Source organism: Bos indicus x Bos taurus, chromosome 27 (assembly GCF_003369695.1).
Source record: "Bos indicus x Bos taurus breed Angus x Brahman F1 hybrid chromosome 27, Bos_hybrid_MaternalHap_v2.0, whole genome shotgun sequence".
NCBI classification, from domain to species: Eukaryota; Metazoa; Chordata; class Mammalia; order Artiodactyla; family Bovidae; genus Bos; species Bos indicus x Bos taurus.
The window spans coordinates 33,651,748-33,675,112 of NC_040102.1; the positions used below are offsets into that span (position 1 = coordinate 33,651,748).

At 36.6% G+C, this 23,365-nt stretch overlaps 1 protein-coding gene across 1 annotated transcript in view; it reads left to right on the forward strand.

The window, feature by feature from the left end:
* ADAM9 (ADAM metallopeptidase domain 9) overlaps window positions 1–23,365 on the forward strand; it is a 92,638-nt gene that overhangs the window by 32,478 nt on the left and 36,795 nt on the right. Inside the window, exons 7-12 of the mRNA XM_027530150.1 lie at window positions 189–254; window positions 1,211–1,282; window positions 4,177–4,346; window positions 7,125–7,206; window positions 7,711–7,844; window positions 15,965–16,136. Coding sequence (XP_027385951.1) covers window positions 189–254; window positions 1,211–1,282; window positions 4,177–4,346; window positions 7,125–7,206; window positions 7,711–7,844; window positions 15,965–16,136 — 696 coding nt within the window. The remainder of the gene's footprint in view (window positions 1–188; window positions 255–1,210; window positions 1,283–4,176; window positions 4,347–7,124; window positions 7,207–7,710; window positions 7,845–15,964; window positions 16,137–23,365) is intronic.

The following is a 23,365-nucleotide window of genomic DNA, read 5'->3' on the forward strand; positions in this document are numbered from 1 at the left end:
TTTTTTTGCCTTATTGATGTAGGATGTGTTAAAAATCATTTTATGAAATTCTTAGCAGACATGAAACAAGTGATAAGATCATCGTGTGTTAAAAATAGGAGTCTTATATGTAGTCGTCTTATATGTAATCTGAAGATATAGTCTTTTAACTTTTTGCTTTCCTTTATGGTGTTTGTGTTTTTTGACAGAGGAAAAGAGACATCTTGCCACAGACCCGCTATGTAGAGTTGTTCATTGTTGTAGAGAAGGAAAAGGTAGGATTGGTGACAGTTTTTCTCTTTTTTCATAAAAAGAAGGTGAGAAGTGAGGATCCCATGAAGGAAATATGAAATATATTTGTATTGATTTTTATTAAATGACTTTTCCCTGTAATATTTATACATGATATTCATAATATGTCCAGAACTGAATGTAGCACTGACATTATCTCTACCTTTATTTTTACTGGTGATGTTTTTCCACTGTTTCTTTTGGGTGATTTGCAAATGTTAAACTTCTCCCTTCTTAGGAGGGAGCAGAGTTTAGATGATAAGTTTAGAAGGGAACAGAGGAGAATGAGTCAGCTTAGCATTTATTATTTATTTCATTGTACAGGATAACACATGACATTTTCCTTATTTATACTTAAGACTGTGCTTTACTCAGCTAAGAAAAGTTAAGTAATTTATTTCAGCATTTACAAGATTATTAATTTTAGATATAACTGCTATATATTTTAACCTATAGATTATTTGAAATGTTTTATCTGACTTCCGCCAGCTTTGCTGTTGCTGTGAACCAAATTGTTTGCAGAAACTTAACACAACTGACAAGTCCTTTTTTGTAATCCGCAGAGGCAGTTTTGAGAATCTTTATGGTTTTTTAAAAAAAACCCTTATTGTATATAGACTGGAAAATAACAAGCCATACTTTTAGGAGATAGAAATGTATTCTTATTTGTTCATTATAGGTTCATTATCCTCAAGTGTAGAAAGAAGCATAAGGGAATGTGAATAAGCGTGAACTCTGTCCCTGATAATGTATTAAAGGTTCCAGTAGAATATGATGGACAAGTGATAAAAAAAGGAGACTTGAAATATTTTTTCTCATTACTTTCTCCACATAGGTAGAAAATGGTTTAAATAAAATATTTGGATTCTTATCTTGAGATTATAGAAATTTTTTTCTTATATTGCTTTGGTGATCATGAGTTTTCTTCTTTGCCTTTCAGTATGATAACATGGGAAAAAACCAGACTGCAGTGCGAGAAGAGATGATAAGTTTAGCAAATTACTTGGATAGTGTAAGTTTACTTTCTATCAGCTGGGATTATTCTGTCCTTTCCTCTCACAGCCTCTGAATAGAATTTTAAAATTGTCTAATTTGGGGCTCTGATTATTCTAGAGGATAAGTAACTCAGTCTTTCTGGGGTTTGCTCTCGAATTTGTTTTGTAACTTTTCTATGTTTAAAAGGAAAGTATAATTTTAGAGAGAGTGAGACAAATAAGAGATTTCAAATTAGCATCTACTTTATCTTTAGTGTTGAGGAGAAATTCATCAGTTGATCTGAGAAAGAAATGAGAAGTTTATTTGAGCCAAATTTGAGGATTATAACCCAGGAAGAGCATCTCAGAAAGCTCTGAGAACTGTTTTTCCCATTAGAAGTCAAAGCACAGTTATATAAGTTTTTTTGAGACAGAGGAATGTGCATTCAATGAGGTATTATTGACAGTTTACACAATCCAGACCTAAGCATCATCATGGCCCTAGCAAGGTCAAGAAGGAATGTTATCTTTAAGGAGTTGCCTTTTTGATGTTAGGAGAATGCTGCTGTTTATGATTGAGCAGGTATTTCTGCCAATGGAGAGGTTTGGTTGATGCCTTATGCAATATACAAATGCACAGTGGGGTGAGAGAGGAGGCCAAAGGGCAGAGAAAAATTTTTCTGTGTAAATTTTTCTTGTCTTGCCATAAAATATGACTTTTATTTCACAATAGGTAGACTGAGGTTCTCTGGCACTTATGCAGAGATCTTTGAATTTTTGCTGAGAGACTTATTTTAAATAAGGCTGTCTCCTGCTCTGAAACTATATATGACTCTGTGTGTGTGTGAGAGAGAGATAGAGAAGAGGGAGGGATTTGATTTGAGATTTTAGAGTTTATTCATCTAGTGGGAGATATTGAAGAATTAATGTTCCTTTTTTAAGTTTTTATTGGAATATAGTTGATTTATAATGTGTTAGTTTCAGGTATACAGCAAAGTAAATCGGTTATACATATACATATATCCACTCTTTTTTTTTCAGATTGTTTTCACATATAGGCCTTTACAGAGAATAGAGTTTCCTATACTATACAATAGGTCCTTCTTAGTTTTATATACCGTGTATATGTCAGTCCCAATTTCCTAATTTATCCCTTCCCCCCTTATCCTTTGGTAACCATAAGTTTGATTTCCTCCACCTTACTCAACTTCTGTTTTGTACATAAGTTGATTTGTACCCTCTTTTTTTAAGAGTCCACATGTAAGAGCGTGTATCATACTGAGTGAAGTCAGACACAGAAAGACAAATGTCATACAGTATCACATTTGTCTTTGGAAAAATTTAATCTCTAATATGAATATGAATACCAAACATAATAATGATGATGATGATGATGATAGTGATAATGTCCTACTGAATGTTTATAATGTACTAAAAACTGAGTCAAGTGACTTATATTTATTAACTCATTTATTCCTCACAGTATCTCTGTGAAATAGAGATGAGTTCTATAAACCTTTATCTGAAACCTTTGGGGTGCATGCCATTATACTTTTAGATAAGAGTTTAGAAAGGTAAACTTGTTCACTATACAGTATATGTATAACATGTAGTTCACTATGTATTGGTATTGCTTTACACCTTCAAAAGGGTCCTGGGGGAGCACCTTGTAATCTAACTCATTGATATTTCTGTAGTGAAATGTATGAATATTTATATTAAGTGAACTAAAGGTGAACAGTAAATAAGCTTTCATTAGTTTAGGGAAAGGTTTGGATCCAAAATACCAAAAACTTTAAATATCCAGAGTTTGTCAGCTTTTGGAATGGAAGATAAAAAGGATTTCAAACCTTTGTTACTTTTGTTTTGTGAATGAGGAAACTCAGACCCTTGAAAAGTTAGAGTTCCATTATATTGAAGGAAACATTTTTGATAAAGAGGAATCCTATTTTTAAGTGGGATGTTACTTAATTATAAGTTCAAAGATATTCTCATATTCTTTATTATATTACTTTTATTGAAGTGTAGTTGATGTACAGTATTATATATATTACAGGGGTACAATGTAGTGATTCACAATTTTTAAAGGTTAAACTCCATTTATAGTTATTATATTGAGTTGGCCAAAAGGTTCAACTAGTTTTTTTCATATCTGTTTATGAAACACCTGACAGAGCTTTTTGGCCAACCCAATAAAATATTGGCTATTATTCCCTGTGTTGTACAGTATATGCTTGTATATCCTTGTAGCTGATAGTTTGTATTTCTTAATCCTGTATACCCTCCCTTCCTTCTCCCCACTGGTAAGCACTAGTTTCTTCTCTATATCTATGAATCTGTTTCTCTTTTGTTACATTCACTAGTTTGTTGTATTTTTTTTAGATTCCACCAAGAAGTGTTGATGTTATTTAGTCACTAAGTCGTATCCACCTCTTTGCAACCCCATGGACTGTAGCCTGCTAGGCTTCCCTGTCCATGGGATTTCCCAGGCAAGAATACTGGAGTGGGTTGCCATATCCTTCTTCAGGGGATCTTCCTGGCCCGTGTCTCCTACAGTGGCAGGGAGATTCTTTATCACTGAGCCACCAGGGAAGCCCTCCTATAAGTGACACCATACTGTATTTGTCTTTCTCTGTCTGACTTATTGCAATAAGCATAATACCCTCCAAGTCCATCCATGCTGTTGTAAATGGCAAAATTTCATTTTTATGCTTGAGTAATAGTCCATTTGTGTGTGTTTGTGTGAACCCAGTCATCTGTTGACAGACACTTAAGTTGCTTCCAAATCCTGGCTATTGTAAATAATGTTGCTGTGAACATTGGGTTAAATTTATCTTTTCAAATTAGTGTTTTGTTTTTCTCAGATATATACCCAGGAATTGTTCTCATATTCTTTAATAAATTTTGTATATTTTTATGTTTTTCTTCCTAGATGTACATTATGTTAAATATTCGAATTGTGCTAGTTGGGCTTGAGATTTGGACAAATGAAAATCTGATCAGTATGGCTGGAGGTGCTGGCGACGTGTTGTCGAACTTTGTACAGTGGCGGGAAAAGTTTCTTATAACACGTCGGAGACATGACAGTGCACAGCTAATTCTGTAAGTGATTTTTTTAAAAGGTACTCTTTATGATATGGTCAGAATAATAATTTTTGCTTTTTTCTTTTTTTTGCAATCATATTCTCTTAAAGTTTTTGAGCATTCATTTAAATGAGGAAAAAGTTTGATTTGTAGAATGAGTGCAGTGTTCTAATAAGACCTGTCTGTTGGATCTCTTGTGACCTTTATCCCACGTCCTCTTCCTCTTTCCCAGGTATACTTCCTTATTTTAGTATGGCATGTTTTCTAGTTTCTTCTTGTGAAAGGGTATATTGAAAGAAAAAAGTTCTGACCTCGTTCATGTCAGAAAACGTGCTTTACAATGTCAAAACAGAATTTAAAAATTATCTCTGGTATACCAGAAACAAAATATACTTTAATTTAAAAAAATTATCTCAATTTGACCTCTGATTATCCTAGTGCTTAAGTAATTAATTGTTTCAGGGCTGTGCTTTTTCATTTGTTTTGTACATTTTAGGTTATTTTGTCAGGTCTAACATTTTTGGCTTGAAATCTTTTTCCTTCAGAATTTTGAAGGCATGGCCATTGGTCTTTTGACTTCCAAATTACTGTTGAGAAGCCTTAATTCATTCTTTTTTTTAAAAAATCACTTTAGAATGGGTGAATTTTTTTGTACGTAAATTCTATCTCAGTACAACTTCACTGAGAAACTTTAATGCATTCTGTTTCCTGTTTTTTAGTATATGTCTTTTTTTTTTCTTCCTTTCTGGGAACTTGTAGGATCTGCTCTAGAGGTTCCCAGACCTCTAAATTTTCTTGATGATATGCTTTGGTGTAGGTCTTCTATCACTCATTGTGCTGTGTTCTTAGTGGGTAATTTCAGTCTTGAAAATGTAGTTCTAGGAATTTTTCTCAAATTATTTTGTAGGTGATTTCATCCTCTTTATTTTTATTCTTCATTCCTTCAAGGATTCCTTTTACTCAGCTGTTGAATTTCTTGTGGTTGTCCTCTAATTTTTTATCTTTTGTTTCCTTTCTTCTCATTGTCTTTTTGTTCTGTTTTCTGGGATATTTCCTTAAATTTACCTTCTAAGGTTTTTGTTGTGTTTCTCATTTCAGCTATCTTATTTTTAATGCTTAATAGCTGTTTTTGTTTCCCTTAAAATTTTTATTTAGTCAAATTCTTATTTCATGGATATAATAGTGTTTTTAAAGTCTCTTTGCCATCCTTCTGATATATTTTAAACATTTTTCTTTTTTCTACATAGCATTTTCATGGTACTATAATAAAACTTAAGCTTATATGATTAGTTAATACAGATATATTCCAAAAGCTTATAGCAAAACCCTCACTTAAAATATAAAAAAAATTTTATTCTTCTTAGAAATTTTCTGGTTGATAGGCTGACTTTTTGCCAAAAAATATTTTATGTAATAATTTTTCCCTCCTTCAATGTTGAATGGTACCTAAAATAATTTTTTCTGAGGTGAAATTTCCCTTGATTTTATTTTATTTTTTTTGTCATATGAGTTAATTTAGAGTAAGGCACTGAGAATGCCTACATGGATTTTTATGACCCCATAACCACAAAAGCTTGATCCTGACATTTCGATAAATTTTTAGTAAAATTGTACCCAGAAGTGCCCTCAAAGCCCGACAGTGAGTATGCCTTCTTGTTCACAAAAGACCAAAAGGAACGGACAACAAGCACTCCCTGTGCTTTGCCCAGCCACACCTACCAAGCTGTCTCTCTCTGTTTGGTCTTTGACTGCCATGTTAGAGGTGTTTCTCAGATATCTGATAATCCCTGATTGGTTGAGAATGGGATACTAAAAAGCCTTTTTTGAAGCATTGAGGACATAAATGCGGCTCATTACGGGGTGATCTGGCTAAAATGTTTCCATAGCAATCCCCTTATGTCAGTATCAGCCTCTTGTCCTGGCTGGTCAGGTGTCCCAGAGAATGGTTTATTCATTCATTTAAAAGATGTTTGTTATGTGTATAGCCTAGGCCCTTGGTTATGGCAGTGAACAAAAGAGACAGTTCTTGCTCTCATGGAATTCATACTGTGTTGAAGGAGATTTATCTTGTAAGATAAATAAGTATATATATTGGGTCAGCCAGAAATTTTGTTTGGGTTTTACCCTAACAGCTAATAGTGTGCTAAATAACAATAAATGGTAAAGAGGAAAAATAAAGCTGAGAGGGTAGAGGCAGAAATATTGGAGGAGTGAGGTTGAAATTTTAAATAGCATGGTGAGGAAGGCCTCAGTGAAGAGATGACCTTTGTGTAAAGACCTGAAGGAGGTGAGGGAGTGTTATGGGTGTATATTGGGGAAGGCACAGGGACCAGGTCCTGAGATACAGGTGTGTTCCCGATGTTCAAGGAGCAACCTGGAGACCATTCTGACTCTTCTGTTCTCTGTGCTCCCTGCTCGAAGCCTCCTGTATGAATATGCCATTGAGTTTGTTATCTGTCTCTTTCCACTAGAATTTTTGAATAAATAAATATAATGCATTTTAGGAAGGTTTTTCATCTAAAAGGTAGAAAACAAGTTGGTTTGATATATCTAATGTATATCTTCATTTGTCTGAAAAATGAACTTGTAATGTCAACTTTCACTCTCTGAAGATAAAAAAAAAGATAAGGCTTTAATTGAACTCTGATTTTTAAAGTGCTATTTATCTTTGTCATTTTTCTCCCAGTTTTTATAGGTTTACCAATTAGTTTAAGATTACCCAAAGAAATAGGAGCAATGTGTACCTTTTTTGTCCTCAAGTACATTTTATAACTTTTCCCTGTTCTCTTCATTTAGGAAAAGAGGGTTTGGTGGGACTGCGGGAATGGCGTTTGTGGGGACAGTCTGTTCAAGAAGCCATGCGGGTGGGATTAACGTGGTATGTTTTCTTCTTGACACCTTTGCATGTTTGCATTATGAAATGTCCAGTAATCGTTTATTTCCTCTTCTAGTCCTTACAACAATATTTTGAGTGTTACAAGGGCCATAGAAGATCTGTTCTTGCCCTAGAGACTGGATTAAGTTTTCTAATACTTATTATATGATCATTAATGCCTCACTTTTCATGAATTAAGGAACAGAGACTCCATCTGAGGAAATTAAGTTAGAACCATGAGCTTGTTTTCCCATCAACCACCATGAATAATCTATTGGCGCTCCTGATCTGTTGCTTAAATGGTCGACCTCCATCATCAGTATGTTAAGTCACACCAGTTTCTTACTAGACTGCAGTGTTTACAGTCTGATGTTGGTTGCTTGCTTTATCATGTCAGCTGTCAACATGGTAGTGGTGAATCTCCTTTTGTGAAAAAGTAATTTTAGAAACAAAAAAATAATCCTTTTTGTTCAGAAACTTAATTAATACCTTCCTGTGTTTGGACAGTTTGGGCAGATCCCAGTGGAGAAATTTGCATCCATTGTTGCTCATGAGTTGGGTCATAACCTTGGAATGAGTCATGATGATGGGAGAGGTTGTCACTGTCCTGTAAAGAGCTGCATCATGAATTCAGGAGCATCGTGAGTAACTGAATTCTTTTTATTCTTCTTCCTTTTTCTTTTTTAAAACCATTTATTGAACATTTGTTTAATGCTAAAAATAAACAATGAATGTATTGCTCATCAGTACTCAAATTTCTGGGAGGAAATCATTTGCCATGTTCTGTAAAACATCAGTATAAATTTTCTTTCATCTGAATGATATAAGAACCCTACTCTAATTATTGATTAATTCATCTCATTTAAATTAATTTAATTTGAAGTATAGTTAATATAATGTGTTAACTTCAAGAGAACAGCAGAGTGATTCACTTGTAGATACATGCGTATATGTGTGTGTGTGCTCAGTCCCTCAGTAGTGGCCAACTCTGTGACCCCCTGGACTTAGCCCACTAGGCTCCTCTGTCCATGAGATTTTCCAGGCAAGAATACTGGAGTGAGTTACCATTTCCTTCTCAGGGATCATGCTGAGTTAGGGATCTAACCCACATTTCCTGTGTTTACCTGCATTGGTAGGTGAATTCTTTACCACTGAACCACCTAGGAAGCTCTATGCACACACACACACACATTCTTTTTCTGATTCTTTTCCGTTATGAATTATTGCAAGGTACTGAATATAGCTCCCTGTGCTATACACTAGGTCTTTGTTGTTTACCTGTGTTATATATAATAGTGTGTGTATGTTAATTCCAAATTCCTAATTTATTCCTCCCCCCTGCCTTTCCCCTTTGGTAACTATAAATTTGCTTTCTGTCTGTGAATCTGTTTCTGTTTTATAAATAAGTTCATTTGTATCATTTTTTTAGATTTCACATAAATGTGATATATGATATTTGTCTTTCTCTAACTTACATCACTGAATATGATCATCTCTAGGTCCATCTATGTTGCAGCAAATGGCATTATTTCATTTTTTCTTATGGGCTCATGGTATTCCATTATATACATACCACATAAATACATACACACACGTGGCACATCTTTATCCATTTATCTGTTGGTGAGTATTTAGATTGCTTCCATGTCTTGGCTGTTGTAAATAGTGTTGCTATGAAAATTGGAATGCATGTATCTTTTTGAATTAAGAGTTTTCTTCAGATATACATCCAGGAGTGGGATTGATTGCAGGATCATATGAGAGCTTTATTTTTAGATTTTTAAGGAATCCTCACATTGTTTTTCATAATGGTTGCACCAGTTTACATTCCCACCAACAGTATAAGAGAGTTTCTTTTTGTTCACACCCTCTCCGGTGTTTATTATTTGTAGACTTTTTAATGATTGCCATTCTGACTGGTATGACTCATTGTAGTTTTGATTTGTATCTCTCTAATATTTAGCAATATAGCATCTTTCCATGTGCCTGTTGGTGATCTGTGTGTCTTCTTTGGAGAAATATCTATTTTAAGTCCTCTGCTCATTTTTTGATCAGGCAGTTTTTTTTTGTTTTTTTTTTAATGTTAAGCTGTATGGGCTCTTTGTATGTTCTGGAAAGTAATCCCTTGTTGGTTGCATCATTTGCAAATATTTTCTTCCAGTCTGTAGGTTGTCTTTTTGTTTTGTTTATGGTTTCCTTTGCTGTGCAGAAACTTTAAAGATTATTAAGTCCTACTTTTGTTTATTTTTTGTTTTTATTCTATAACCCTAGAAGAGGAATCCAAAAAACATTGCTGCAATTTATGTCAACAAGTGTTCTGTTCTGTTTGCCACTAAGAGTATCTGGTTTAATAGTATCTGGTTTTACATTTAGGTTTTTAATCCATTTTGACTTTATTTTTGGTGTTAGAGAATGTTCTAATTTCATTCTTTTATTACATATAGCTGTCCAGTTTTCCCAGCACCATTTATTGATTAGACTGTCTTTTATCCATTGTATATTCTTGGCTCCTTTACCATATATTAATTGACCATAACTGTGTGGGCTTATTTTTGTGACTTTCTGTCCTCTTCCACTGATCTATACGTCTGTTTTTTTGTCAGTACCATACTGTTTTGATGACTGTAGCCTTGTAGCATAGTCTGAAGCCAGGCTGTGTGATTCCTCCAGCTCTATCCTTCTTTCTCAAGATTGTTTTGGCTATTTGGGGTCTTTGTGTTTTCATACAAGTTAAAATTTTTTTTTGTTCCAGTTCTATGAAAAATGCCATTGATCATTTGATAGGAATTGCATTGAATCTGTAGATTGCTTTGGGGAATATGGTCATTTTTAACAATACTGATTCTTCCAATCCAAGAATGTGGTATATCTTTCCATTTGTTTTTGTCATCTTCAATTTCTTTCATCAGTGTCTTATTTTCAGGGTACAGGTCTTTTGCCTTTTTAGGTAGACTTATTCCTAGATATTTTATTCTTTTTGATGAGATGGTTAAGTGAGATTGTTCAGTTAATTCACTTTCTGATATTTTGTTGTTAGTGTATAGAAATGCAACAGATTTATGTGCATTAATTTTGTATCTAGCAACTTTACCAAATTCATTGATGAGCTTTTGTAATTTTCTGGTAGTGTCTTTAGGATTTTCTGTTTATAGAATCATGTCATCTGCAAAGAGTGACAGTTTTACTTCTCTTTCAATTTGAATTCCTTTTACTTCTTTTTCTTCTCTGATTGCTATGGCTAGGATTTCCAAAACTATGTTGAATGAAAGTGGTGAGAGTGGGCATCCTTGTTTTGTTCCTGAGCTTACAGAAAATGCTTTCAAGTTTTCACTATTGGGATGCTAGCTGTGAATTTATCATAATATGGCCTTTATTATGTTGAAGTATATTCCCTCTTTGCCCACTTTCTGAAGAGTTTTTGTCATAAATGGATATTGAATTTTATCAAAAGCTTTTCCTGCATCTATGGAAATGATCATATGGTTTTTATTCTTCAATTTGTTAATGTGATGTGTGACCCAGTTAAAAAAATTAGGTCATTTGTATTTTTGTGGAAGAGCTGGATTTGTCATGATTACAAATCTTGTCTTTCCTCAGGGTATGCTGACAGCTATCACCTCAGTAGGGGATTGGGACAGAAGATGGGGGTTCTGGAGCTAGAGCTGGGTATTTATTTGATGGCACTTCCTCTCTGCTCAGTGGCCAATATTGCCTTATTGGAGGTGAGGTTTGGTCCCAAGTTGCCAGAGTACAAGCCCTGAGGGTTGGGTCTTAGCCCGCTCTATTCCCTTTACATGTGTGCTACCCCCCGCTCTCAGTACCAGTACCCTCTGCCCAGAGGGGAGTAGTATTTGGGCAAGAGGGGCTGGTATGACACTTGGCATGGGTCTGGGCATGAGCTGTGGCAATCCAACCACAGAAAGAGATCCACAAACAAAGGCAGTTTTGTTTCTTTCCTAATATGTATGTATTTCATTTCCTTTTTTATTGCATTATATAGGACTGTCAATTTTGCCTGATACTAATATACTTTCCACAGATTTTCTTTTTTGGTTGAAGTAGTATATATTTTCTATTCCTTTACTTGGAACTTTTCTTTATTCTTATGTTTTAGATATATGCTTCTAAACAACCTACATTTAGGTTTTGTTTTATAAACCAGCTTGGAAATATCTGTCTCTTAATTGAATCATTTAATCTGCTTATATTTAATATGATTACTAATGTACTATATTATGTAAATATAGATGCCATTGATTATGATACCCTTACAGCATACCACTTAGAATGAAAAATGCCAATTAAATTAATACAAATTGTAAGATGAACTCAGAGTATTTTAAATGTTTAAAGAATATATTTTAGAAAAACACATCAAATTTGCTGTGTTATGACTGTGGATTTTAGTTCCCTGCCCAAATTTTCAAGCTTCTCATTTTTGTCTCTGACCAAAGCATGCAGAGATTTTCTTTTTGGGTAGGTATTGTTTGATAATTCTAGTATCTGGAGACTTTATTGAGTTTATCTGTTTTTTTTCTCATGGTGTCTTTTCATTTTTTTTATAGTTGTTCTCATAATATCTTGTGTCTTCGTGTTATGTTTTGATAATGCATTGGACATTGTATTTGAACAGGTTTTTGTAAGAATAATTTGAGAAGTAAGATTATGTTATCCTTAGTGTATTAAATCTCCTTTTTGAGGACAAATTTCCCACCTTCTACTTCCTATGCTATTTAATGAACATTAGTTGACTGTTGGAGAAGGCAATGGCACCCCACTCCAGTACTCTTGCCTGGAAAATCCCATGGACGGAGGAGCCTGGTGGGCTGCAGTCCATGGGGTCGCTAAGAGTCGGACACGACTGAGCGACTTCACTTGCACTTTTCACTTTCATGCATTGGAGAAGGAAATGGCAACCCACTCCAGTGTTCTTGCCTGGAGAATCCCAGGGAGAGAGCAGCCTAGTGGGCTGCCATCTATGGGGTTGCACAGAGTCGGACACAACTGAAGCGAGGCAGCAGCAGCAGCAGCAGCAGTTGACTGTTAGAAGTTGGGCCTTATAAAATTTTTTAAAATTTATTTTTATTTTATGTTGGAGTACAGTTGTCTTAACATAGGCCTTTATTTTTGATGCTCGAGTTTTCCCAGATAATCAGTTGAAGCCACCTCTGTTTAAAAGGTAGATAATCTAACTTTGTAATGTAATTTTTATTATTTAAGATATTTGAGGGACTTGGTAGTATTCTCCTTACACACTGCTCTTAGATGCCTGGCCGTATGAGTGGTGGTCTTCCTGGGAGGTGTGTTTTCTAGAGACAAGTCTTTCTTAACTCTGCCCTTCAGTATTATCAGAAAGCCTCCATAATCAGAGTGCTCTTTTTTTTTTTAATTAAAAAAATTTTGTTTTTTGCTGTCCACATTGTGTGACATGTGAGATCTTAGTTCCCTGACCAGGGATCAAACCAATGTCCCCTGCATTGGAAATGCAAAGTCTTAACCACTGGACTGACAGGGAAGTCTCCAGATTGCTCTGAAAAAAAAAAAAAAAAATATGAGTGCCATCACTTAGAATTCTTTCTTAGGACTTCCTATTCCTAGGCTATGGGGATTAGGATGGTAGTGGTGGAATTGTGTTCTGGTTATTTCCAGATTAGTCATTAGTCATTAGTCTAAATGACAGTTGATTTTTGTGGGTCATATCCTGATAGACCACTTCCATTCCTTTTACCTTCTTTTGCATCAGTTTTATAAAACTCACTTCAATGTGACGGAAGAAATGTAGAGATGCTGTAGATTAATATCTTAGTACCCAGAGGTGATAGATAGAGAGTAGGAATGCTTTAATTGGTATTAAAGCCAAGAAAAGAGGAAGCTCATCCTTCTTGTTACATTGGTGACGGCCAAGGATGACTAGGGAAAAGAATATGTTTGTTTTATTATCCAAAGTGTTTGTGAAGGCCAACATGGAGATGTTTGTTGTTATCTTGGTTTACTAAGCTTCATAAGAAGTGGTGAAAATTTTGTGATCCTTCTCAGTACTGTAGTCAACTTCCTTGTGTGTGAAACAGATTTTTTTTGTAGATTGCTTTAGAATCACACAAATAAAACATTGTTTCTATGAGAAAATGTGTCCCAAGGACTGAATAACAAGTTTATTTCAAGAATAATCTGTTTAGGAGTGGTGCACTCTGTAGATTAAAATTAGGGACTCAAGTATAGGAAATACACACATGTATGCACAATTCCTGTGACTATTAGCTAATTAATATATTCTTAGATTATTGAAGAATGTAAGAATATACATTGTTGCACGCACTATGTTGCAGGCACTTGTATTAACCATATAAAGAACAATAATAGGAAATAAGAAATTAAAAAACGACTTGCTTGTTTATCAGATAATTATCTTATGCTCTAGTTTGACATTTCCACTTGACATCCGTTGGACTCAGACTCTTGTTGCTTCTAAAACCTGCTCCGCCCCCATCTTCTCTGTGTCAATTAGTAATAATGCCTTCTTTCTAGTTGCTGCCTCCTGTGCGATTTTCCTGCCTAGCATAGCCAATCTGGTGATCTTATTAAGACATAAATCAGATCACGTGGTTCCTGCTTCATGCTTTTCATTGTGTCACTCCCCTGCCTTATTTCACTTATCGTAAAAAGTCAGATTCATGCAATGGCCTCTTCCCACCTTTCTGATTGTACCCTCACTGCCTTACTCCACTCCAACCCTACTGGCTTCCTTATTTGATCCTTTAGCATAGCAGGCAGACTTCTCCTTTAGGGCTTTTGCACTTGCTATTTCTTCTCCCTCTAATGTTCTTCACCCCAAAAGCCAGTTTTCATTCAGTTGTCCCAGTGTTTGAAGCACTTGTTCTGTCAGCTCTTTGAAAAACTCTACTCTGGTCACTCTGCCCCCAACAAAGGTCACCCCCTTTACCTCCTCACCTTTTCCCCCAGCGGCACATATCTTCTAATGTATTATTGAATTTATTTATCCATTGTGTTTATAGTCTGTCTCACTCAGTAGAATGTCACCTTCACAGGGGTGGGGATTTTATTTTTGGTCTGCTTTGTTTACTGTTTTCTCCCTTGCACAAAGAAGAGTGTCTTGTACATAATAGATGTTCCACAAATATTTGTTGAAGGAATAGACATTGTTCAAAAGGGCTCTTTCTCCTCACAATGTTCTTAAGCAGAGAGTAGCAAGAAAAAGAAGAATATGGAAAACAAGTGTTTTCATTATTGTGGGAAATCTTGTGCTAGGTCTTTACTTACTGTGTGACTGCTTTCCAGTCCTAAGAGCCAAGAGGCAGGACTGAATACTTCCTGGGAGGCTCTGGTCTGGTTAGCAAGGGAAGAGTTTGCCAAGAGGACAAGGTCTCCCAAGAAAGGATCTGTTTCTTTGATTCCCTGGATCTACAGAAGACATGGAATTGATAGGAATGTCTTCTCAGTTGTTACCATGTAACACAGTTCTCTTCCCCACGGCTGGCACCGTTGCTCAAACCAGTGAAAAGGAGATTCTTTCAGGGCACCAGATGCCTCTGATAAACTTTTAATATGACTTGAATTTCTCAAAGGTTCTTGTTATAGATGAGTGTTTCCCACTAGTCTTCAAAGTGAAAATAGCCAATGGGACTATCTAAAAATACTGTTATTGAGTAAAACAATAACTAAAAGAACTCCAGCAACACGTAGAAACACATCAAAATTGTATTTATATGAATATCACATGGGGCTTCCCTGGTGGCTCAGTGGAAAGAATCCGCCTGCAAACAATGCAGGAGATGCAGGTTCAGTCCCTGGGTCGGGAAGATATCCTGGAGGAGGAAATGACAAGCCACTCCAGTGTTCTTGCCTGGAAAGTCCATGGACAGAGGATTCTGGTGGGCTAGAGTCCATGGGCTTGCAAAAGAGTAAGACACAACTTAGTAACTAAACAACAACAAAATAAATCTATAGTTCAAATTGGACCATTTCTAGAAGCCCCCATTTCTAAATTCTTAGAAATTACCATTGGAGGCAATTAAACCTCAAACTGTGGCTGAAATTCTGCACCAGTGCTTGCTGCTTCTCTTCTAGGTGATGAGATTTATGATTTTGTATTTTCTGTATCTTCTGCCATTTTATTTATTTATTTTTGGTCAACTACATAGCTGGCAGGATCTTAGTTCCTGCACCAGGGATTGAAACTGAGCACTCAACAGTGAAAGTGTTAAGTGAAAGGGTTAAGTCCTAAACACTGGACTTTCAGGGAATTCCATCTGCCATTTTATTTACTTCTTTTTTTGCAAGTAGTCAGTTTCTTTCTTTTTTATAATTTTTATTTATTTGTTTATTTTTGGCTGTGCTGGGTCTTTGTTGTTGTGGGGGCTTTTCTCTGGTTGTAGTGAGCAGGGCCTACTCTCTAGTTCCAGTGCACACGCTTCTCCTGTTGTGGAGCACGAGCTTTAAGGCCTGTGGGCTTCATTAGTTGTGGCACATGGGCTCGGCAGTTTCGGCCTCCTGGTACTAGAGCACAAGCTCAGTGGTTGTGGTGCACGGGCTTAGTTGCTCCACAGTATGTGGGATCTTCTCAGATCAGGGATCGAACCTGTGTCCCGTGCATCGGCAGGCAGATTCTTTACCACAGAGCCACCAGGGAAGCCCCCCTCTGCCATTTTAAATATTCACTTCCTGTTGGTTGAAGACATGACTTAAGATTTTTAAAATGTTTAATTGCTATGACTTAAGATCTTTTTCTTTGTGTTTATTACAGAGGTTCCAAAAACTTCAGCTCTTGCAGTGCAGATGACTTTGAGAAGTTAACTTTAAATAAAGGTGGAAACTGCCTTCTCAATATTCCAAAGGGTGATGAAGCCTACAGTGCTCCTTCCTGTGGTAATAAGTTGGTGGATCCCGGGGAAGAATGTGACTGTGGGTCGCCAAAGGTCAGTGTAACATGTGATGTTTGCTTTGCAAAGTTACCTTGGGATTTGCAAAAAATAAAATAGCTCACTTTGCATGACTCTAGCATAGTTTGGATAAACTCCAGGAGTTGGTGATGGAACAGGGAGGCCTGGCATGCTGCGATTCATAGAGTCGCAAAGAGTCGGACACGACTGAGCGACTGCACTGAACTGAACTGAGCATAGGAGGTAAAGTAAAATTTAGTGGCAAAATGAAGATTGGTATTTTGCTTGTGGGACTATGTTCCTGGGGGGTTGATTATCCCTTCTTTCCTAGAACATAACCAATGGTGTCATCTGTTCTGGTGTCCAGGAAAGTGCCGTGTTTATTTTTCTATTTTTGCTACCTTCTACCATTTCTGTTATGGTTATTGAGTCATTTATTTATTTTAAAGAACGACTCAGTTTTTCACTTGGCTCTTTACTTGTAATGTTCACTATTCTGTCACTGTCAGAAACATTTATTGCAGAAACATTTGTTTAGTTGACCTCATTTCAATAGTAAATTGAAGCTGGCCCATTCTGCAGAATTCTTGGTTAACAGAGTTCTTGCTACTCAAGTTAGCATTCTCCCTCTGTTAACCTTCAGTTCACCTGCTGCTGTCTGGCTTTCTCATACCTGTTAACCACACCTAGAGCCATAAGTCTGGACCCGTCTTTATTATTAGTGTTCTGCATCTCAACCATTTTCCTGTCAAAATGGCCTATTCAACACCGCCTAGACAAGGCTTAGGAGGAAAACAATTTTTAATTACATTTAAAAAATTAAAAAAAAGTTAAATTTAAATTTTAAAGGAATTGGTTCAGTTGTGTGTAAGCTTTACTATATTCTCAATTTTTTCCACAAGTGGAATTTCTTTTTCCTTGCCTGATCACACAGTGCCTGGCTTTTGCCAGAAGACTTCGCATTCTAGAAAGGCAGTATGTTTTTCTTTGTGTGTTCGGTTTTATTTTGGGGCCATGCTGCATGGCATGCAGGATCTTAGTTCCCTGACCAGGGATCAGACCTGGGCCCTTGGTAGTAAAAGCACAGGGTTCTAACCACTAAACTGCCAAGGAATTCCCAGGCAGTATGTATTTTATGATGAAATTGTAATGGGCCGTCATTGCACTATTCCTGCACGTTAGCAACCTCTCCTTAATGTTTTACATGGTACCATCCTCTCAGTAACCCTTGGAGATTCATTATTTCTTTATACCCTCATTTTCAAGTGAGGAAAATAAAGGCTGACTAGGTTATGTTTAATCTCTAAATTAATGTTACACTGTTAGGATGACTAAGCTCTTCTTTCTAGGCATTCTCCTTAATTATTTTATATGTTTTGATTTCTCCTGTTTACTTCACTATCAAACTAACTGAAATAGTCTGTATTTGCTTTTTGAACTTTTGTACTACAAATTACTCTAGAAAAAAGTACCTCTTCCCCTTCAAATATCACAGTTATTTTTCTTGGTATTGAAATTTCAAATAGTAAGCACAAGCAAAATTCCCTTCATACTTTTATTTCTTCCATATATTTTTTTAACTTCCTTCTGTGGTAATTATTCTTGTAAGTTTAGTGTGTTTCTCTACAGATTTTATTCTGTGTTTATAGACTTATGTACAGTATGTATATTTGTATCATAATTGGGTTTGTTTTAGGATTTTATCTTTTTTACATAAATAAAATCTGACTTAGTATGTTATGTAGAATTTTTTTCTATTAATATATCCTGGAGATTTTTTTCCATGTCATTGTTATTTGCACATAATCCTTTGATCTGTTGACTAATATTACAGTATAAGGAATATATTATGATGTATTTTACCATACTCTCATTAAAGACAGTCACTCACTGTACTTAGTATTTTTTTGTAGTGAACAGTATATCCTTGTATATGCCCTGTGTATGTGTGTATGTGTATATATATATGTATATATATATACAGAAGTCTAAGATAATTACATAAAGGTAGAATTATTGAATTGAAAAGCATGTTTTTTTAATTTTATTAGAGACTATCAAGTTTCCTGGAAGAAGGGTGTGTTGGTTTGTACTTTTGCCAAAAGAATGTCGTGGCATTTAGTGCGCCCCGCCCGCCTCCCCCCGATAATTTTGTAACTGAGCAAGGTACACATTTTACTCCTGTTTCAAGATTTTCATCATATAGCCCCTCTATGTTCTATTGTTTTTTTCTAGCATTTTTGTAATTTAAATTTTTTATATAAACTCTATAATTGGTGGGGGGTTGTCATGTGGAGAGTACAAAACCATTTAAAATGGTACTTTCACCATAAACAAAATTCCTGTATACATAGTCTGTTTCCTGATTCTCTTTTCTTTTATGAAGCTATCTGTCTGTCTTACATAGTATTTTTGAAAAAAAAAAACTAACAACTTTACTGAAGTATAATTGAATACAAGGTAAAAAAAAACCCAAATTCGGACTTAGATAAGAAAAGGCTTTATTCAGAAGAAAGACTGTTGTAACAGGGAGAATATGCTGATCTCAGAAATCTGGAAGCATCTAAAAATCAAACAAGAAGATTTTTCTTTTGTAGGGTAAAGGTGGGGCAAACGTAGATAAGCAGAATCTTTTACTGGGAAGCTGGATAAGCAAGGGCAAATGCCCAGTGAGGTCTCAGAGGAAGTTGTCCTGTGGTCTGGTGATTTCCAGGAGAAGCTGATAAGGGGTGGGGATACTTGTCCTCAAGTACTTGGGGGAGGGGCAAGTATCACCAAATATATTTTTTTGTGCAGACAAGTAGAGTTCAAGGGTCTACAGGAAAGAAAGAAGCCTCACTAAAGTTTGGTCAAGACAAAGCAAGAAGAAACAGGCAATTATGAACACTTGTCAACAATGAACTGCACCTGTTTAAAACATGGAAGTTCTTTTTAAAAATTATTATTATCATTTTTTATCTTTATTTTGATTTTCTTATCATACTGCATGGCATGTGGGATCTCAGTTTCCTGACCAGGGATGGAACCCATGCCTCCTGTGTTGGAAGTCTCAACCACTGGACCTCCAGGAAAGTCTCCCTTAAAACATTTATTATTGCTGTTATTTTTAATTTATTTATTTTTATTATTTTATTTGTTCTAATTTTTAAATTTGTAAAAGTTTTTCTTTCTCTTTTTGCCACACAGCATGGCATGTGGACTCTTTGTTTCTTAGTTCAGTTCAGTTCAGTTCAGTCGCTCAGTCGTGTCCAACTCTTCGCGACCACATGAATTGCAACACGCCAGGCCTCCCTGTCCATCACCAACTCCCAGCGTTCACTCAGACTCACCTCCATCGAGTCAGTGATGCCATCCAGCCATCTCATCCTCCGTCGTCCCCTTCTCCTCCTGCCCCCAATCCCTCCCAGCATCAGAGTCTTTTCCAATGAGTCAACTCTTCGCATGAGGTGGCCAAAGTACTGGAGTTTCAGCTTTAGCATCATTCCCTCCAAAGAAATCCCAGGGCTGATCTCCTTCAGAATGGACTGGTTGAATCTCCTTGCAGTCCAAGGGACTCTCAAGAGTCTTCTCCAACACCACAGTTCAAAAGCATCAATTCTTCGTCGCTCAGCCTTCTTCACAGTCCAATTCTCACATCCATACATGACCACAGGAAAAACCATAGCCTTGAATAGATGGACCTTTGTTGGCAAAGTAATGTCTCTGCTTTTGAATATGCTATCTAGGTTGGTCATAACTTTCCTTCCAAGGAGTAAGCGTCTTTTAATTTCATGGCTGCAGTCACCATCTGCAGTGATTTTGGAGCCCCCAAAAATAAAGTCTGACACTGTTTCCACTGTTTCCCCATCTATTTCCCATGAAGTGATGGGACCGGATGCCATGATCTTTGTTTTCTGAATGTTGAGCTTTAAGCCAACTTTTTCACTCTCTACTTTCACTTTCATCAAGAGGCTTTTGAGTTCCTCTTCACTTTCTGCCATAAGGGTGGTGTCATCTGCATATCTGAGGTTACTGATATTTCTCCCGGCAATCTGGATTCCAGCTTGTGTTTCTTCCAGCCCAGCGTTTCTCATGATGTACTCTGCATAGAAGTTAAATAAGCAGGGTGACAATATGCAGCCTTGACGTACTCCTTTTCCTATTTGGAACCAGTCTGTTGTTCCATGTCCAGTTCTAACTGTTGCTTCCTGACCTGCATACAGATTTCTCAAGAGGCAGGTCAAGTGGTCTGGTATTCCCATCTCTTTCAGAATTTTCCACAGTTTCTTGTGATCCACACAGTCAAAGGCTTTGGCATAGTCAATAAAGCAGAAGTAGATGTTTTTCTGGAACTCTCTTGCTTTTTCCATGATCCAGCGGATGTTGGCAATTTGATCTCTGGTTCCTCTGCCTTTTCTAAAACCAGCCTGAACATCAAGAAGTTCACGGTTCACATATTGCTGAAGCCTGGCTTGGAGAATTTTGAGCATTACTTTACTAGCGTGTGAGATGAGTGCAATTGTGCAGTAGTTTGAGCATTCTTTGGCATTGCCTTTCTTTGGGATTGGAATGAAAACTGACCTTTTCCAGTCCTGTGGCCACTGCTGAGTTTTCCAAATTTGCTGGCCTATTGAGTGCAGCACTTTCACAGCATCATCTTTCAGGATTTGAAATAGCTCAACTGGAATTCCATCACCTCCACTAGCTTTGTTCGCAGTGATGCTTTCTAAGGCCCACTTGACTTCACATTCCAGGATGTCTGGCTCTAGGTGAGTGATCACACCATCGTGACTCTCTGGGTCGTGAAGATCTTTTTTGTATAGTTCTTCTGTGTCTTCTTGCCACCTCTTCTTAATATCTTCTGCTTCTGTTAGGTCCATACCATTTCTGTCCTTGATTGAGCCCATCTTTGCATGAAATGTCCCCTTGGTATCTCTAATTTTCTTGAAGAGATCTCTAGTCTTTCCCATTCTGTTGTTTTCCTCTATTTCTTTGCATTGATCGCTGAAGAAGGCTTTCTTATCTCTTCTTGCTATTCTTTGGAACTCTGCATTCAGATGCTTATATCTTTCCTTTTCTCCTTTGCTTTTCTCTTCTCTTCTTTTCATAGCTATTTGTAAGGCCTCCTCAGACAGACATTTTGCTTTTTTGCTTTTCTTTTCCATGGGGATGATCTTGATCCCTGTCCCCTGTCTCATACCCCTTATTATTTCCCAATCCTCCTTATGCCATCACTGATCTGCTATCATTGTACTACAGATATTGCTGTCATTAGTGTGCATTTCCTAGAATTTCGTGTAAATGGAATGACTCTTTTTATCTAGGTTCATTCACTCAGCATAGTTATTTTGAGATTCATCCATGTTGAATGCTACTGTGTCAGTGGTTCATTCCTTTTTATTGTTGCTCATCATTGAGTAGTATGGAGATACTACCTGCTGTTTATCCATCTGTTGATGGTTATTTGGGTTGTTTGTACACCAAGAGCTGCTGTGAACATTCACGGTCAAGTCTTTATATGGATTTATGTTTTCACTTCTCTTGGGTAAATACCTTGGTGTGAAATGACTGGGACATACGGTGGGTGTATATTTGACTTTCCAAGGAACTTTCAAACTGTTTTCCAAAGTGGTTTTACCATTTCACATTCTTGCAATCAGTGTACCTGAGTTCTAGTTCTTTTTAAGTCATTTCTTCCACCTCATATGGTCAGTCTTTTCAATTTTGGCTTTTTTGTTAGATGTGAAGTGGTGCCTTACTGAGGTTTTAATTTCCTTTTCCCTGATGACTAGTGATGTTGAACATGTTTTCATGCGCTTATTTGCCATCTCTATTTTCTTTTTTGGTGACATGTCTCTTGAACTCCTTCCTGCCTTTAAAAATTGGGTTGTTTTCTCATTATTGAATTTTGACAGTACTTCTTATGTTCTAGATAACAAATACTTAATCAGATATATGATTTGCAAGTATATTCTCCCATTCTTTTCTTTTAAGTACTTTAACAGTATCTTTTGATGAGTAGAAGTTTTATATTTTGATGAAGCCAGTTTGTGCCTAATGGGTTGTGCTTTTCATGTTGTATCTAAGAAATCTTTGCCTAATCCAAGATTGCAAATGTTTTATCCTGGAAGCTTTGTCATTTTAGGTAATGTATTTATTTAGGTTTATGATCCATTTTGACTTAGTTTTTTTGTATGGTGCATGGTTTTAGATAATTTTACAAATTTTCAGGTTTTTATTATGAAATAATTACAAACTCACAGAATGTTGCAAAAACAGTCTGAAGAGTCCTATGTATTTTTCACCCACTTTCCCACAAAGGGTGACAAATTGTTTAGTGATAGAGCCAGTACTCTTGCCTGGAAAATCCCATGGACAGAGGAGCCTGGTAGGCTGCGGTCCATGGGGTCGCTAAGAGTCAGATACGACTGAGTGACTTCCCTTTCACTTTTCACTTTCATGCATTGGAGAAGGAAATGGCAACCCACTCCAGTGTTCTTGCCTGGAGAATCCCAAGGATGGGGAGTCTGGTGGGCTGCCATCTATGGGGTCGCACAGAGTCGGACACGACTATAGTGACTTAGCAGCAGAGCCATATCATATCAGTGATACTGACATTGGTATCATAACTATTAATAGTTTACAGACTTTATTCAGCTTTTACCATTTTTAACCTGCAGTTGTGTATGTACTTTTATGTAGTTTTATGCCATATAGAGATTTATGTAACCACCACCTCAATTAAAATACAGAAGTATTCCATCAACTCAAAAGATCTCCCTCCTGCTACCTCACTGTAATCACATCCACCCTCACTCTGGCCCTTATCCCTGCCCCTGGCTTCCATCTGTGATTTTGCCATTTCAATAATGTTTGTCACTGCAATAATAATGGAATCATACAACATATAACCTTTTGAGGCTGACTTTTCTCACTAAGTGTAATGCTTTTGAGGTCAGTCTATGTTGTTGTTTCATTACTTTTTACTGGGGAGTAACAGTCCATTGTGTGGATGTTACTTCACAGATTTGGAGTAATGTTTAGGCTGGTATTTCCCCTAGCACAAAGGGCCTATCTGAAGTTTGTTAAACTATTCATCCATTAAAAGATATCTAGGTTGTTTCTTCTTCTGCTGCTGCTGCTAAGTCGCTTCAGTCATGTCCGACTCTGTGCGACCCCATAGATGGCAGCCCATCAGGCTCCCCCGTCCCTGGATTCTTACCCGGATTCTCCAGGTAAGAACACTGGAGTGGGTTGCCGTTTCCTTCTCCAATGCATGAAAGTGA